At 39.5% G+C, this 19,364-nt stretch overlaps 1 protein-coding gene across 1 annotated transcript in view; it reads left to right on the forward strand.

Annotated features, from left to right (window-relative positions):
• LOC121370016 (neuroglobin-like) overlaps window positions 1-19,364 on the forward strand; it is a 64,003-nt gene that overhangs the window by 35,446 nt on the left and 9,193 nt on the right. The window contains exon 3 of the mRNA XM_041495110.1: window positions 16,980-17,217. Within this exon, the coding sequence (XP_041351044.1) occupies window positions 16,980-17,217 (238 nt within the window). The remainder of the gene's footprint in view (window positions 1-16,979; window positions 17,218-19,364) is intronic.

Below are 19,364 nucleotides of genomic sequence, written 5' to 3' on the forward strand. Positions count from 1 at the left end.
ACACATACACACACAAACACATACATACACACACACGCAAACACAGACATACACACACCGACACACACACACACAAACACATACATACATACACACGCGCGCTCGCGTATGCGTACACATACATATACATACTTACATACACACATGCGGTCACAGACACACACACACACACACACACACACACACACACTAACAGACACATACATACAGACACACACAGACAGATAGACATACACACTGACATACTCACACACATATACACATGCATACATACATACATATATATATATATACACACACACACACACACACATACAGACATACATGTACACACATACACATACATGCACACACACACACACACACACACACACACACACACACCTCTCGTTATTATCATTATCATTATGAACAACAGCAGCAGTAACAGTAGTAGCTATAGGTAGTACTAAATCAAATAACATCCGACTGAGTCAAACTTAATACCACAAGTCCTGCCGTTGGTGATAAATTAAGTATGTTTGTTTCATCTGGGCAAAAATGTATGCAATTGTATTTCATCTCGTACCACTGTGTCAAGTAGCCATGTTCCTGAAACATGTATTGGGTACTAGGGTAGTCATAGACGCTACCCATTATCTCTGAAATGAGCAGCTTAACCCCGAATTATTTTCTGGTTGAGGGGTGGTAGTATTTAGATTGGTGGTTTATATGTTGATTGATACGTTGCAGGTAGGAGTTTTAGCCACATATTAGTTTGTTTGTTTTGTTTAACGACCCTACTAGAGCACATTGATTTATTAATCATCGGCTATTGGATGTCAAATATTTGGTATTTTTGACAGTCTTAGAGGGGAAACCCGCTACATGTTTTCCATTAGTAGCAAGGGATCGTATATATGCACTATCCCAAAGACAGGATAATACATACCACGGCCTTTGACATACCAGTGGTGGTGCACTGGTTTGAACAAGAAATAGCCCAATGGGCCCACCGACGGGGATCGACACAAGACCGACCGCGCATGAAGCGAGCGCTTTACCACTGGGCTACGTAGCCACATATGTTACTATTGTCGTCTATGGGATTTGATTTGGTGGTATACGTCCAGTATCAGTAACTACAATAACGCTGTCACCTCGTTTGAGGAACAATACCGGCCTCGGTGGTGTCGTGGTTAAGACGTCGGACATAAGGCTGGTAGGTACTGGGTTCGCAGCCCGGTACCGGCTCCCACCCAGAGCGAGTTTTAACGATTCAGTGGGTAGGTATAAGACCACTACACCCTCTTCTTTCCCACTTAGAGTGACTAACCATTAACCACTAAAAACTAACCCACTGTCCTGGACAGACAGCCCAGATAGCTGAGGTGAGTGCTCACGACAGCGTGCTTGAACCGTAATTGGATATAAGCACGAAAATAAGTCGAAATGAAAGAAACGAGGAACAAGGTTTGACGTATATCAGATGACGAACGCATCCTGCACTCATTATATCACGCCTTCAGGGAACATCGTAAGTTAGGGTCTAATTAGTGCATGGGAAAAAGAAATGTTTTATTTAACGACGCACTCAACACATTTTATTTACGGTTATATGGCGTCAGACATATGGTTAAGGACCACACAATTATTTAGTGCATGGGAAAGCATACTAATCCCAACCTTTCAGCGCCTTTGTATGAATAAAAGTCCAGCATCATCCTTCTCAGTGTGTGTGTGTTTTCCATAACACCAGCTGATTAAGTAGTTCGTTAACCCGTCGGTAGTTTAATTCCATCAGCTCACAAGTCGCGAAGATAATCTAAAAGTGTAACATGCGTCTTAAGCTTAGATCACGTTATATGATGCCGTGACGCGACGCAACTCAATTATAGTCGAGTTGAGTCGCGTTGTGTAGTGTGCATTGAAAAACCAGTCGTCGTAGGATATGCTCAGATGTAGAGGATTGTAGAGGATGTTTCCGATTTTATTTATGACGAATTACATTAAATTGTGTCTCAAATATGGCCAATCATACAGTATGAACTTTTGTTTTGAAATACATATTGCAATTTAATGTTTCAATACAGCTGCCACGCCCTCCATGTTAGATTTCCAGGTCAAAATGACCTCAAATTACTAAAAGACCACACAAATTATTTTTACAAATTCCCTGTTTGGTGTAAATAGAAACTTCCTTTATTATTCTAATCCTGTTAGTTTAAAGGCTCCAGCATATTCTTATTTTAAATACGGTGAACAACGGCCATCTTGGAGTTGAAGATCAAGATTATCTCAATTTTCAAAATTAATATCACCAATAGATTGTACATCTACTTTTCAGTATAAAACACTAATCACTTATGATCTAAACCAAGTATTTCAAGAGCTCTGGCGTTTTCTAATGATTAATTACAAAAATATTCCCACCAGAAGACCAGGCATCCTCTTTGTAATGGGAATAGACACCTTATTCGTGATTGTTACTTATACATTAAGTGAGATGGCGATTTTCGATTTCCAGATTTGGCCCTCTGGTGGAGTTAGTCGGAACTTTCGCGAGGTACATGGGGGCTAAAAAGTTTTCTAAAGGTCCCAAAGATTTGAAATCCACCTTCAACCACTGGAAATAGGAAATGTTTTATTTAACGACGCAGCAAGGGATCTTTTATATGCACCATCCCAAAGACAGGATAGCACATACCACGGTCTTTGATATACCAGTCGTGGTGCACTGGCTGGAGCGAAAAATAGCCCAATGGGCCCACTGACGGTCAAACTTTGGTCCCCGAAAAATGGTCACGGGGAAGCCAGCTATGACCCCACTATAATTGTAGTTGTTACAAGATCAGTGACGTGCTCAAGAGGCCGAGCGCTTGCGAACTATTAAATCAAATTTTGATTGGTACCATCGTCTTCTATTATTTAACGTTCATCTAACGTTAGTCGCAAAAAAACAGCATGACGAGGCTAGCCATCGCCAGCGATCGTCCTCCTTAACATGCGTCAGAACTGTCATACACTACAGTATCTGTGAATACTCATTTCTCAAGTACAGTCAAACTTGTGTTGTGCTACCACATACATGTTATTTTAATATAACTCGGGTTGACTTTTAAAAAATTGCAGTCCATCTTATATATCAGATTGTGATATTACTGATATGAAGATTTGAGATGTTTAATTATTTTAAATGGTCTAATCACTTTGAATAGGCACTAGTACCTATTAATACCATAGTTCTAGCTCTTTATAGGCCTGCATTTGTATTTATTTTTTAAATTAGCTGTGAAATGCACTGTGCAGGCGTGTTTAGCTTATGTTTCTGCTTTCTCACAACTGTTCTGCACATATTTACATTTGTATTACCTGTTAAAGGAAATACGGTCAAACCATGTATATTTATGTATTTGTATAAATTTTAGTCCATCTAATCACCACTATCATCGTCATCATCATCAGAAAACACATCATCCTGAGCCTCATCTTTCCGACTGGTGCAGTTACAACATTTACACAAATCTGTGCATGACAGCCTGGCTGACTGGCACGAACACCTATTTGTGGAGCACATTCCAGTCTTACATTTACAATTAACTGACAAAAGAACAGCTTCTGGGGCAGGGTCTTTAGTCATCCAGTCGATTGATATTTCTCCAGCTTTTACAACCCAACCATGGCTGTTGGGTGATGGAGCAGATATTGACTGTTAAGAGATCTTCTGTGTATGGCTGCTTGGTAATTGGCCCTCTTGCAGTGCTGCTGAAGTGCATCTTGTGTGGGTGGCATGCTCGGTTCTGATGTTTTTGCAAGACAAAAGACTTTGTGCCTGGCTTCATTTACACTTGATGTGGACTGGCCATATAACCGACACACAAATCTTTCCATTACAAGCAAAACTTTATCATTCAATGTGAAATATTTTCCTAGCTCCACGAAACCTTCCACAAATTCATCAGATTCATTTGCTATGTCAAATGCCCTCTTTTTTCCTTTCTCATAGAACGCACTAGGTGAATCACAGCCAGAAAACACATGTATCCCAATAAGAGCCTGGCAAAATCTTGCTGACAATGCAGATTCAATTTTCTGTAAGTTGATGATACGTGTACGGTTCTTCACTCCTGTGAGGAAAAACAAATGGGCATGTATTTTTTGCTTCAAGCTCAGTGCTATTATGGCAACATCTGTATCTGGACTTTTGATGATAACAGCACTGTGTTCTGCAGAGGCATGAAGAGCATGAAGCAGTAGTCTAGTATTGGCTTCTTCGTGGTCACAATCAAGTTCAGAAACATGGCTTACTGTTGCCTTCTTGTTCTTGATATCAGTCAAGTGGCATTTATCATCATGTATAATATACAGGGCAATATCTTTCTTTGTTGCTTCAAAGTTTGCATCTTTCCAACAGTTGAATAAGAAATTGATGAGTGCTTCTTTGTTTTGTCCCACAGACATGAATTGTTTTCCACTGATAGGTGTCTTCTGTGTTGTGCCATATATGTGTGATCCGAGAACCACTTGCTGCCCGTCTAGAGCGTTCTGCATTCTTAATGCTGATGCTTGGATATTGGTCAGCTACAAAATCCACACGGAAACACTTGTACCTCATTGCCATGTTGATGACTATAGTTAAAATGTTGTCAGCAAGTTCTCCAAATGTCTCTGGAATGTTGACCATTGATTGTAGAACTGCCATGGCATCCAGAATAATGGCTGAATTTGCAGGTACACTGTCAACAAGGCAATCACCAACCTTCTTCTCAATGACATCCAACAAGGCTGATTTTGTACTTTTGGCCATTGATCCATCTATACTTGCTAGAGGAAATGAAACTGTTCCTAATGAATAGGTAAGGATCTCTTTCAAGTCAACATCACGATTTTGTGCAATGACCATGACAAAACAAAAAGGGGGAAAAATTAAAAAAACGTTTCTTCTTTCTCAGGGATCTTGTGTAATTTTTGTAGCATGAACGATATTTTACTTCAATAGCTACACAATCCTTTTTTCTCGAATGTGAAGTAGAATTGTTTCATCACACTTCTCAGTGGCTGCTTCTCGCAACTGACCTGCAATGCAAGATTATTACATGAGTGAACTGAAAACATTTCTTCCAGCCTAAGCCAGTTAAAGCTGTAATATACTAATAACGGTCAGTTACAATATAACATCAATTTGTTTGTTGCTTTTATTTTATGTAGACCAGCAGGCTTAGCCAAATCCAGTCCCCGGATGCACAGGGCTACCCGATTTGTTAACTGGGCAACCATATTGTTAACTGCATAAACCACATTTTAGATACCTGGTAGTCCATGGTCTACCATTAAAATGTAAAATTGTTCCAACTCTGATGACCACAATGTGACTGTCAAAATAAAAGTTATAAAAGGTATGCCTAATTAAAATAATTAAATATTTAAATCATATATTTCGCAATATAAATATTTGAAAATAACAATTGGTAATAACAATTTGAACAAGGGTGGTGACCAGAAGCATATTTATTTGTGTGGCCTAAAATAAATAAAAAATGTTATAAACAATTACTTACCAGCTGACTCAGTTTCTGCTTGTATTAGCTTGTCTTTAACTCGTTTGTGTTCAACAGTGACACATAAGTCTTTCTTCTTGCATATGATGCATAATGCTGGTAAAACACTACAGCTGGTTTCACCGACTTTTGACACAACAGAACTGGACCGGAGTTTTTTTGGAGAGCTGACATCATTATCATCGTCATTTGATTCATTTTCTTCTGGCACTACCAATGCTGTTTTCTCACTAGCCTTTTGTGATTTCTTAATGTATATCTTGTTTGTAAATTTTTGATAACATGATTTATGATAGCCAAAGTGTACACAAGCGTCTTTTGAAAACGGAATGTCAAGTACGCCACTTCTAAAAAGATTGTTCGAAATATCACTAAGTTCGCCCGTTAATTTTGACCATTTCGTAGCACACTCGACGCATTTATCCCATGTGGTAGCTGAAAAGGTTGTCAATTTACCTTCCACACCTTGACACGCATGTATAATGCAGCGAAGCTAGCCTAGATCTTTAGATGCAGAAATTTCTTTAATTTTCCCTCTGCCCGCACAGGGGATTCCCTACTTTTTGTTGACATTTATAGCCGTTATGAGTGCGATTTTTGCAATGCGCGTTTGTATATAGTTCCCATTTTCAGTTTGAATTAAAAAAAAAATGCAGGAAAAAAATTTGGTAAACTTTTTTTTTGTTATAAACAAGATGTTTGTCTAGCCCAAAACATAAACATTAGTTAGACCCCTGATAGGTGGAACGAAACTTCACGTTTTTCTGTTCAGCGGACGGCCTAATAGCACTATACTACCCTCCGCCTGTTACCGGCCACGGTCGGACTGCTGGCTGGTGTTCCCTTGCACCTGCCAGTGCAGGCGGTTCCTCCTCCAACCAACCCCGATTCCCACTCCAACCACTGGCTCCAACGTTCCTGTCCTTGACGGAGGAGCCAGGTGAGGCCGGCACCTGTGCCCAGGACAGACGTGCGCTACAACAACTTGCTCTGAACGTGCACGTTAAACAATCATTCCATTCCATTATTTCTTTAAATTTTCGTTGACTTTCCGATTTTATACTTTACAATGTTCGTTTTATACACGCCTTTTTGGAAGATTTCTGTAATTATGCTGCGGTGTCTTTCAACTCAGTTCTGCACGTTAATAATATTCATGTGGTAAAATGTAGTCGAAGATTAAACGCAGGAAGGAACCAACTAGTGGGGACATATTAAACTTTTTTTTAACAATAATATTTTTAAAAAGTGAATCAAAGTAAATGGTTTTGAAAATGAATAAAATGTATTTAATATCATTTTATGACAAAATAACGTTGGACGAATTTACTGAAGTAATAATAATAATAATAATAATAATAATAATAATAACAATTAGCAAAATTCTGGAAAGTAATGCTTTGCGTGAGTGCATATGTGTGTATATAATATGTTTATATATATATATTATATTTATATGTATATAATTACAAACTTTCCGAATTTATACGATTTACTGTATTCTGATTGGCTGACGTCACTAAAAAAACCAAGCGTTATCCTTCCATAAACCTCACCGGCCTCGGTGGCGTCGTGGCAGGCCATCGGTCTACAGGCTGGTAGGTACTGGGTTCGGATCCCAGTCGAGGCATGAGATTTTTAATCCAGATACTGACTCCAAACCCTGAGTGAGTGCTCCGCGAGGCTCAATGGGTAGGTGTAAACCACTTGCACCGACCAGTGATCCATAACTGGTTCAACAAAGGCCATGGTTTGTGCTATCCTGCCTGTGGCAAGCGCAAATAAAAGATCCCTTGCTGCCAATCGGAAAGAGTAGCCCATGTAGTGGCGACAGCGGGTTTCCTCGCAAAATCTGTGTGGTCCTTAACCATATGTCTGACGCCATATAACCGTAAATAAAATGTGTTGAGTGCGTCGTTAAATAAAACACTTCTTTTCCATAAACCTCATAAAAATACGTCATCACTGAAGACCAAGATCGAAATAACCGCACAACACCAACAGTCACTACACGTAAACAAAAGTTAATATCAAGGTCACTTTGCGATAGAAAAACACAAGACAAATCTGCACATGAAATTGTTTCATTTTTTAAAAAGAAGTTATAATAAAGATATATACACTGTTTTTGTTGATTCAATACTTATTTTTATTTTTAGCGGACAATTTCCAATAGTATGTATATATGTGTCTATGTGTGTGTGTGTGTGTGTGTGTGTGTGTGTGTGTGTGTGTGTGTGTGTGTGTAAACCATATAAACCACCAATCTAAATACTACCACCCCTCAACCAGAAAATAATTCGGGGTTAAGCTGCTCATTTCAGAGATAATGGGTAGCGTCTATGACTACCCTAGTACCCAATACATGTTTCAGGAACATGGCTACTTGACACAGTGGTACGAGATGAAATACAATTGCATACATTTTTGCCCAGATGAAACAAACATACTTAATTTATCACCAACGGCAGGACTTGTGGTATTAAGTTTGACTCAGTCGGATGTTATTTGATTTAGTACTACCTATAGCTACTACTGTTACTGCTGCTGTTGTTCATAATGATAATGATAATAACGAGAGGTGTGTGTGTGTGTGTGTGTGTGTATGTGTATGTGTCTTATGTGTATGTGTGTGTGTATGTGTCCGTTTGTGTGTTTATGTGTGTATGTATGTGTTTCTCTGTATGTGTGTCTGTGTGTTTCTGTCTATATGTGTGTGTGTGTGTGTGTGTGTGCGTTTATGTGTATGTGTGTGTGTCTGTATGTGTCTCTCTGTATGTGTGTGTCTACATGTGTGTGTGTATGTCTCTGTATGTGTGTGTGTCTGTATGCCTCTCTCTCTCTCTCTTTCTCTCTCTCTCTCTCTCTCTCTCTCTCTCTCTCTCTCTCTCTCTCTCTCTCTCTCTCTCTCTCTCTCTCTCTCTCTCTCTCTCTCTCTCTCTGTGTGTGTGTGTGTGTGTTTATAATACACGTTGTGTGTAGAAGACAAACAGCTGAACACGCCATGGATTCTAGAATGTCCTCGAGGGGTCTTCAACCTAAAGAGCGGTGTCTTAACTACCGACTATCCGCGTTTTACGACTGTACGTCGGTAATGAATTGTATGATGACTTTGTGCACACATACATTCGCCGTATCTAAAGAGTAAAGACCCATTAACGAGCAAAACTCGAATGACATTTTATGTTGAGCCGAACGCCCCAATTTGATTGAAATCGGCGCACACTGCCAGGAAGGCCTGAAAAGGTTTTTGGAAGCAACCAGTTAAATGTTTTGCCATGTAAAAGGTAAAGTTTGTGTTTTAAAAAAAAGTAAAGTTTGTTTTATTTAACGACGCCACTAGAGCACATTGATTTTTTTATCTTATCATCGGCTATTGGACGTCAAACATATGGTCATTCTGACACTGTTTTTTTTACAAGAAACCCGCTGTCGCCACATAGGCTACTCCTTTACGACAGGCAGCAAGGGATCTTTTATTTGCGCTTCCCACAGGCAAGATAGCACAAACCATGGCCTTCGTTGAACCAGTTATGGATCACTGGTCGGTTCAAGTGGTTTACATCTACCCATTGAGCCTTGCGGAGCACTCACTCAGGGTTTAGAGTCGGTATCTGGATTAAAAATCCAATGCCTCGACTGGGATCCGAACCCAGTACCTTCCAGCCTGTAGACCGATGGCCTAACCACGACGCCACCGAAGCCGGTAGTTTGTGTTTCACGACAGCATTAGAGCACACTGATGTATTAATCATCGGCTATTGGATGTGACACATTTGGTAAGTTTTGACTCGTAGTCTTAAAAGAAACCACTTACATTTTTCCATTAGCAGCAAGGGATCTCTTATATTCACTTTCCCAGTCAGGGCAGCACATACTACGGCCTTTGATATACCACTTGTGGTGCCCTGGTTAGGTCGGCACAAAACCCAGAGAATGGGTCCATTGAGGTGGTTAGATTCTACTACGCAAGCACATCAGGTGAGCGCTCAACCCACTGAGCTAGATCCCACCCTGCCATGTCAATGAAACATTTCGTTTGTAAATCGTTACAAAATACCAACAAATCACATTTAATCTCCCACCGTTCCCTATCACTGGCTCCCAAGACACCATATGTAAACGACAGCAGCACCAACGAGGGCATAACTTCGTACGGGTATAGAAGTAGGTGGCATTTCAAAGTACAATGCTTACTGCATATACAAAAACAAAAAACAAAATCGCCTGTGACGGGACATGCTCTTAATTTCTTTTCGCCTGTGGCGATATTAATTGTTTTAGAGGGCCGTGTGCAGTCCCAATATGCACTTAGACTAGGTGGGCAATACCTCCGCGCGACCGTACCCTCTAATACACACCCAGATCAGATGCGGAGGCCAAGTGGCCAGTAGTTACGTAATACCTCCGCGAGTTCTGTTTTACGACCTTGTTTTTCTAGCGATTGGCGACAGCTAGTCTGACCATCTAAGTAAAATATGCCGTCTTGGTCGTACCGCCTTGTACCCCCAGGCGATATTCGGATTTATAATAAATAGTTAGGATTTTAGATATATCGAGGAGAAACAAAAGGAAGGATCCCAGGGAACGTTTGTCCGTTTGGACTTGGTAAATATATATTTTTCTACTCTGTTGTATAACCTTGATGTGATTGATGTGACTTTAAATATTTAATACTGTATTATACCAATATTATTTATACGAGTATTTGGTAATATAAAGCTTAGCCGGTCATCCTAGGGGACCTAGGTAAACTGTAGGTTATTGTCTTTATTGTGATAGGTACCAGTATTAATTCTGTATTACAAGGTTACTGAATGAGTAGTAAAGGTTAATTAAAAATTAACCAGTTAGGAATAGAGTTGTAATTCCTTTATTAATTAAGTTCCCCTGGCAGCGTTTCTCAATTATCACACGTGGGTGTGTTGTATCACGGTGAAGTGATTAGAATATTGTGTAAACTAGACACCTAGTGATTAACTAATTAAGTGATTAGTTCTGGGTTGTTATTATTATTGTTGTTGTTAATTAATTAACTGCGGCAAATATATTTGTCAGCTTAAGGTTAATACAGATTCCAAAGTGTATTGTGTTTTGTTGTGTTTTCTAGTGAACTAAACGTGCTATATTATATATACTTTATATAAGATCTTATCTCTGTTTATACCTAGAGCCGAGCTACTCGGGTATACACTGCCCGATACAGAGAGATCTAATAGATATACAGTTAGGAGAGATATTTGGATAATCGTGTTTTATTCAGTTACGGGTATTATAGGATCCCCGTGACACCGCCAAAAAACAACAACCCCAAAACAAACAAAAGCAACAACAACAAAAACCCACACCTCAAACCAAGAAGTAACTCCATGGTTTAGTTCTCGTAAATTTCCTTTTCTTGATTGTTTCTGTCATATCATCAATTCTAAGTGTTGTTTTGTTCTTATGTTTTTAAAAGACGCAGGGTGCCGTGTCGGATTACCTATGCCAACTATGACATCATTACCTTTATACTAGACGCTAACAGGACTGAATACAAATGTGCTGAGGTGCCGTTAAACAAATATTTCGTTTCTTTCCTCTTCAAATCCATCCAATCTACTGTGTTAAAGTGGTGTATCCATTTAACGTCCAGAACACATCCAATCTACTGTGTTAAAGTGGTGTATCCATTTAACGTCCAGAACACATCCAATCTACTGTGTTAAAGTGGTGTATCCATTTAACGTCCAGAACGCAAACCCAGACTCTGACCAGAATTTCTGCTTGGGACAGACAAAACCCCTCGTTGATTGAACGTAATTTAATGAAGTACGGATGATTTAAGATGACACAAAAATCAACAGTGTTTCCTCGGGCTGGTTAGAACTCGCGCGTTTTACACCAGTGGCGAAATATCGCAAATTAAAGCGAAGCGTGTGCAATTTTGTAATTTCAATTACTCCTACTTTCACGAAGTCGTAAAGGTATCTGGAAGTGAGCGCAAAACTAAAGTAATGCATCTCTCGTATATGATAGCAGGTTACAATTATCTAACATTATAGCGTTGGTTAAGATCATTTACTGGACATCTGAAGAAATAGTACGTTTTGGCTGTTTTAGCGTTATGATCTTATGACTTATAAAACCGAGAATGACTAGATTTATATGCACATTTCGTGACAGGCTTTTACAGTATTTCAAGAAAAACATGCCATTTCACCCCCCCAGTAAAATACTACCGCAAGGATCAGAATATCGAATCTTGGCAGAATTTGTCCATTGAGAGTCATCGATCCTATGAACCATTGCACCCCGGGCGATCACTCTATCACTGAACAACGTTCCGCATCCGAAAAAAATAAAAATAAATGCATACATATATGATGGATGAACCTATATGATAGATAGATGGACATATATGATAGATTACTGTGAACTCACTTTTATCAGTGGTGGTATAATTTTCGTATAAATCGTGTACTAGTTCAGTCAACGAATTTAAGAACACAACGAAAATGTAATACATGTATACATAAAATTCGAATTGATGATACTACATTTCTAATCCAAGAAATGTTTATTTTAGCAAAATCATCAAACTTTAAGCCCAAGAAAATAAAAATTTCACAGTATTATTAATTACGTTTCGTAAGTAGCTCCGAATCTCAAACTACTAAAAGATCGTATTCTATAGCCCAAAGCCCCCCGTTCAAGTTGTATGGGAAACATTCTCATTTCCATCATTTCTTAGATTATCATGCTGTTTAGCGCAATGGGACAGCCCATAATAAGACTGCATGGTTTCCAAAACAAGACACAAGACGAGCCTTCCACTCGCGTTGACGAGTATGGATCCTGCCAAGAGAACATCTTACTGAACAGGAACACACGCGTCCAGTGGTCGTCCTCATACACAGATAACACGAAATGCACTTACCAAAAGTGGACGGTTATTTACAAATGTGGTAAAGCTCGTTAGGAGATTTAAGAGATTGTTTCCAGCACGACCGCAATGAAAAAAAGGTGATGAAATCAGAGTGACTGATCTGATTCTGAATTAGTAACGAAAAGTTAATGCGAACACGTGAAAGTCGAACCATGACATGATGAACCTGAGCGGCGCTAATTAGTGTATGCTGTTGATTATTTCCCATGGTAACTAGTTCACCACGATTAATTGACCACTCTGTGCCAGGACTTGAAACGAAAACAAAAGGAGAAGACCTCAACGGATCCCCTGAGGACAGTCGAGCGCTTCACCACTGAAGTACATTTCGTCTCTTTGAAAAACCCACATTACTGTATCGTGTTCAGGAAGTCGAGCGCTCGCGAACAATTTGACTGATAGTATCGTATCACATTCATTTGGAGTTAAGCGCAAAAACCAGTCTAGTGAGCGACCAAGGTCACTCTCCCTCCTAGTTTTAAAGGAACATTTGGCTAATTGGTAGCAATTATAATACGCTGCCGGCTAGTTGGACTGTTTCATGGATTAAAATGACTGTTAATAACATTATTTTTCTTATAGAGTATCAGTGTCTATGTGATTTCCAATTTGTATTTTGATTGTCGTAATGTTTATAATAGTTTACTAAATCCAAACTAGCAAGGGACAGACCTCAATGGAATAAGAAAAGTGGTGAATACACGCACTCGTGAATTACTGTCATAACAGTGATGATATCAGGTGTTCGCGAAACGTGAGCTTATCCTGCCCCACGGTGGTACCCGACATGAGTACTGCCCGACATGAGTACTGCAACCACAGCTCGTGACTTCATCTAAAACTGGTGGCACCCGACATGAGTACTGCCCCCACAGCTCGTCACTTCATCTAAAACTGGTGGCACCCGACATGAGTACTGCTACCACAGCTCGTCACTTCATCTAAAACGATGTTCAAAATGTGCCAGTTTCACCAAAGAGATAAACAAATTATGTATATGTACAATGTACATGTTCAAAATATTAAATAGCATCAGCCATCATTTTCGTCAGTTTTGCGTCGTATTTAGTAGATATAGCCTCCAAATGTCTACCATAAAACATTTTGAATGCCCTCAGGGTTCCCTAGATAATTATCATAACGCTGATGGAACCTGGAATATCTAACACTCTAGGGGACAAGTAGTGCTGCTGTCATAATATGCGACTGACTACATCCGTAGAAGATTAAACTGGCGAATTACAAATGCATATTTCATATATGAAATTTTGGCCGTGACATCTCCATATATTCACTGGCTGTCCTCCTATGGATGATGCACGAGATAGAGATTCAGAGAATCATCTACTATTTTGCCAAATGCCCGTTCGACTGCATTGCACAGAGACACGGTCATGACTATGTATTACGCGTAATATAACACTTTATAGAAACTACTAACAATAGTTACAATTCGCATGCTCTTTCCAAGACCGAGCAAAGTTGTTTTATTCCCCAAGTGAAAATGTTCATCCAATATCCGGTACAGTATAGATTTATATAGATATATGAACGCAGCCAGTTTTCAAATCAAATGTATGTGCTAATTGTGCTACCCGTTGGCCACACACAGTGCTATGTACATAACACCATTAGTAGGCACTCCCTTATTTACAGTTCGAATTGCCATGATTTGCCTCCTATATCTGGCTGCCGTTGACCCTCACGAGGCGATGAGTGAAATTAATGTCTTTACATTGATTGAGCCAAACACATTACCTCGAGTCTCGATTAGTGAGGATGTAACGTTTTCTTCATCATGTGTCAATAAGTAGCACGGAATGGTCCCTGTTAACACGTCCAATATTGATTCAAGCATGCTCCAAATTCTTAGGCCTGTCAATAAGATGACAACGGCAGCCGGCTTACAGAATACGATATAACTATAAATGTGAGTTTGGCTTTTAAAATCCTCAAATATCTTAGATTGCATGATTTAAAAAGAACCCCCAAAGATTCTTAAATATCTTAGGTTTTAAGGAAACAACAACAACAAAAAAAAAACATTAAATAAATTACAAAAGAAAAGAAAAACAAGAAAAAAGAGAGAAGATTTTTAAAAAGAAAAACAACTTCCAAATGTTGCCTCTAAGAATATTTCTAAGAAAGCCATATCCGTATGTCATGTTAACATTGTCATTGTAACATATAGTCCTCTTTTTTTTGCGGTTGTCTGGAATTTTTAGAATTTTGAAGGCTATCCTTGTTGTATTAGACGCTGCAAGGCTAGGCATTAGTGTGCTTCCAAGGCGATATTACACGGTAATCAGTATGGAGTTGAACTGTTCCTCTAAGGCATAGTTTCTTATTATATGACACCAGGATTTGCTTTGTAATCGAAAAAAGTTGCGAAGCGACAATAGCATGTAAAAACAGCGGAATGAAGGAAGGAAATGGTTTATTTAACGACTCACTCAACACATTTTATTTACGGTTATATGGCGTCGGACATATGGTTAAGGACCACACAGATATTGATTAGCAGCAAGTGATCTTTTATATGCACCATCCCATAGACAGACTAGCACAAACCACGGTCTTTGATGTACCAGTCGTGGTGCACTGGCTGGAGCGAGAAATAGCCAAATGGGCTCACTGTCGGGGATCGATCCAAAACCGACCACGCATCAAGCGAGCGCTTTACCACTGCGCTACATTCCGCCACAAACAGCTGAATGAAGACTGCATCTTACTAGCAGTCCAATCCCTATTATATCGGAGAGTAGTACGTCTGTCCCACCTCTAATATCGCAATGTTCTAAATACGTAAACAGATATCCAGTCTGTAATAAAGCGATTGCATTCTGGGATACCCGTATCGCCAGGAAAATTTAATGATACCACTGGTGCACATTGATTTATCAATAATCGGTTATTGGAAGTGAAACATTTGGCAAATTTGACAAAGTCTAAGAGAGGAAACCCGCTACTTTTTCTTTTCATTTGTAGCAAGGTATCTTTTATATGCACCAACCCACAAACAGGATAGCACACATCACGGCCTTTGTGGTGCACTAGCTCGCCAGAACAAGATGATGAAATCTCAAGAGTTAAAAGGACATTCCTGAGTTTGCTGCATTGTAAGGTGTTTCCGACTAATAAAATAGTTCTACAATTAAACTTACACATGAAATATATTTTCTGGTTTAGAATACCAGTGTCTGTATATTCAATGTGTTTCTGGTCACCTTAATATTTGTAAGAAGCCCAAACTGGATTTTGTCTTCAAATAATTTCGTACGTACGAAAACATTATATTTTTGGAAATAAAATTAAATTTAACCTAGTACAAATATTAGAACGATCAGAAACACGTTTAATATACAGCCACTAATATTGTACGCCGAAAAATATATTTGTTATGTAATTACAATCGTTAAAAAGTCTCTGTTAGTCGATAACATCTTAAAAAGTGCGGCAAACTCAGGAATGTCCCTTTAAATGGTTGTTCTGCACCTTATATTTACATTCAGTTCCCCCATCATAATCCTTTATGATTAGAAAGCTATTCTGCGATGCTTATCAATGATGGACAATTGCTCCTCCCTCGAGAATTAAAATTAGCTACATGTCGACCAGAAATAATTCAATATATAAATGAAAGAATCTTCGAGGAATGTGAATATGCACTTACTATTCGTTGCCTGTTAATGCGATTTGCAGATTTACAATATTATTGTACCACAAGAATTCGGGATAAAAAGGGCCTTTTATGAGCATAGTTTAGATTAGATGGTGCGAGTTGGATGCAATTTATGTCCCGTCTGTGTATTTGGTGTATATATATCCCTTATGTTGCATATGTTTTACCTGTAAGTAACCTCAACCAGTATAATATTCAAAATGGTTTCTCCTCGCAAGGCAGCAAGACATTAGTGCAAGGGATAGTTGGACAGTGTCATGAATTGTTACAAATTCACGAGAAACATATTATACATGTACACTCTTTCAACCTACAAATCATTACAAAGCTGGCATAGAATTCAAGAAAAATACTAGTAGTTCTTTTAAATCTTTAGAATTCTTCTAACAGTTGAATTTGAAAATATACCTTCCCCCCCACCAAGGATAAAGACGTGTATTCAGGTATGTCCGCCTATCAGTCCGTTCTACGCTGCTGTTAACATATATTCGCGCTTCTTTTATTGTCCGGTATATTTTGACATAAGCGTACGAGACGGGCTGGTGTAGAGGGGAGAGGACTGTGTGACTGAAAAAAATCCTCAAATTTAGGGGAAAAATGATAGAGATATTAGGGCAAAATTAGCTAGCCTGAAACCTTTTAACCATATGTTTCCATCATTATACCCACACTATTAGTTACAGCCCTATTTAGCTATTTGGCAGTAATGCTAATATGAATAAGTGTTGTTATTCAGATTTGGGCATTTTCGTTTAATGCGTTAAAATGAAAGCCCGTACGACTATGTATTTTGATTTCACAGTAATACATGTTATATAATATCTTATTTAAGTTTTTTCGAAATGGAGCCCGACTTGAAGTCGCTGTTTCCGAAAATCGTGCGGATGAACGACTCGAGCCAGCTGGAGTGGTACATGGACAAGGAGATGCTGCAGAAGCATGCAGTCACTGTGCTGGAGGCCCTCGGCGCCGCCGTCGAAAGTCTCGAGGACTCGGATTTCCTCAACAGCGTGCTCATCTCCGTGGGGCAGACCCACTTTAAGAGAAGCATCAAACCACACATGTTGAAGGTAAACCATTCTCTAAACCCCAGAGACCGCGCAGAGCGACTGATATGTTATAGTTGATGAGAGGGTAATTGCCCTTGAAAGATGCTCATCTCTGTGGGGCAGACTCACTTTAAGAGAGGCATCAAACCACACATGTTGAAGGTAAACCATCTCTAAACCCCAGAGACCGCGCAGAGCGACTGATATGTTATAGTTGATGAGAGGGTAATTGCCCTTGAAAGGTGCTCAACTCTGTGGGGCAGACCCACTTTAAGAGAAGCATCAAACCACACATGTTGAAGGTAAACCATTCTCTAAACCCCAGAGACCGCGCAGAGCGACTGGTATGTTATAGTTGATGAGAGGGTAATTGCCCTTGAAAGATGCTCATCTCTGTGGGGCAGACTCACTTTAAGAGAGGCATCAAACCACACATGTTGAAGGTAAACCATCTCTAAACCCCAGAGACCGCGCAGAGCGACTGATATGTTATAGATGATGAGAGGGTAATTGCCCTTGAAAGGTGCTCATCTCTGTGGGGCAGACCCACTTTAAGAGAAGCATCAAACCACACATGTTGAAGGTAAACCATTCTCTAAACCCCAGAGACCGAGCAGAGCGACTGGTATGTTATAGTTGATGTGACGGAACATGCTCTTAATTTTGTTTTCGCCTGTGGCGATATTAATTGTTTTAGATGGCCGTGTGCAGTTCCAATATGCACTTAAGCCCAAGTGGGCACTTTGTTACGTAATACCTCTGCGCGACGGTCGTCGAGCTCTCTCTAATACACACCCAGTCCATGTGTGGAGGCCATGTGGCCAGTAGTTACGTAATACCTCCGCTAGTTCGGTACGATCGGGGGATTGCTGGCGGACTAGGCGTCAGAAAGTCTGGCGATCTAAGAAAAATATGCCGGCGTGGTCGCTGTGGAAATATCACTTGATAGGGGGAGGACCGCGTTGTACCCCCAGGCGATATTCGGATTTTTATGATAAATAGCTAGGGTTTTAGAGATATCAGGGAGAAACATATTGGAAGCCTACCAGGGAACGTTAGTCCGTTTGGACTTGGTAAATATCATTTCTGCTCTGTTGTATAACCTTGATGTGATTGATGTGACTTTAAATATTTTAATACTGTATTATACCAATATTATTTAGACGGTGCTGCCGGTCATCTGACGCAGTATACTGTAGGCTCACTGTTCTAAATAATTATTAAGGCTTAGCCAGTCATCCTAGAGGACCTAGGTAAACTGTAGGTTATTGTCTTTATTGTGATAGGTACCAGTATTAATTCTGTGTTACAAGGTTACTGAATGAGTAGTTAAGGGTTAATTAAAAATTAACCAGTTAGGAATGGAGTTGTAATTCCTTTATTAATTAAGTTCCCCTGGCAGCGTTTCTCAATTATCACACGTTACTGAACGAGTAGTAAGGGTTAATTAAAAATTAACCAGTTAGGAATAGAGTTGTAATTTCTTTATTAATTAAGTTCCCCTGGAAGCGTTTCTCAATTATCACACGTGTGGGTGTTGTGTCACGGTGAAGTGATTAGCATATTGTGTAAACTAGACGCCTAGAGATTAACTAATTAAGTGATCAGTTCTGGGTTGTTATTATTTGTTGTTGTTAATTAACTACTGCGGCAGTACATTTGTCAGCGTAGGTTAATACAGATTCCAAAGTGTATTGTGTTTTTGTTGTGTTTTCTAGTGAACTAAACGTGCTATAATAATATATGCTTTATATAAGATCTTATCTCTGATCATACCTAGACGAGCCACGCGGGTATAACTGCCTGTTACAGAGATATCTAATAGATATACAGTTAGGAGAGATATTTGGATAATCGTGTTTTATTCAGTTACGGGTATTATAGGATCCCCGTGACAGTTGATGAGAGGGTAATTGCCCTTGAAAGGTGCTCATCTCCGTGGGGCAGACCCACTTTAAGAGAAGCATCAAACCACACATGTTGAAGGTAAACCATTCTCTAAACCCCAGAACCTACATAAAACGTGTGGTTTGATATAATTGAGAAGAGGGTAATTACCCTAGAAGCGTGCTCATCTCTGTAAGGCAGACATACTAAAAGAGAAGCATCAAACCGCTCATGTTGAAGGTAAAACCATTCTCTAAACTCCAGAACCTACATAAAACATG

This window comes from Gigantopelta aegis, chromosome 4 (genome assembly GCF_016097555.1).
Source record: "Gigantopelta aegis isolate Gae_Host chromosome 4, Gae_host_genome, whole genome shotgun sequence".
In the NCBI taxonomy this organism is placed as follows: domain Eukaryota; kingdom Metazoa; phylum Mollusca; class Gastropoda; order Neomphalida; family Peltospiridae; genus Gigantopelta; species Gigantopelta aegis.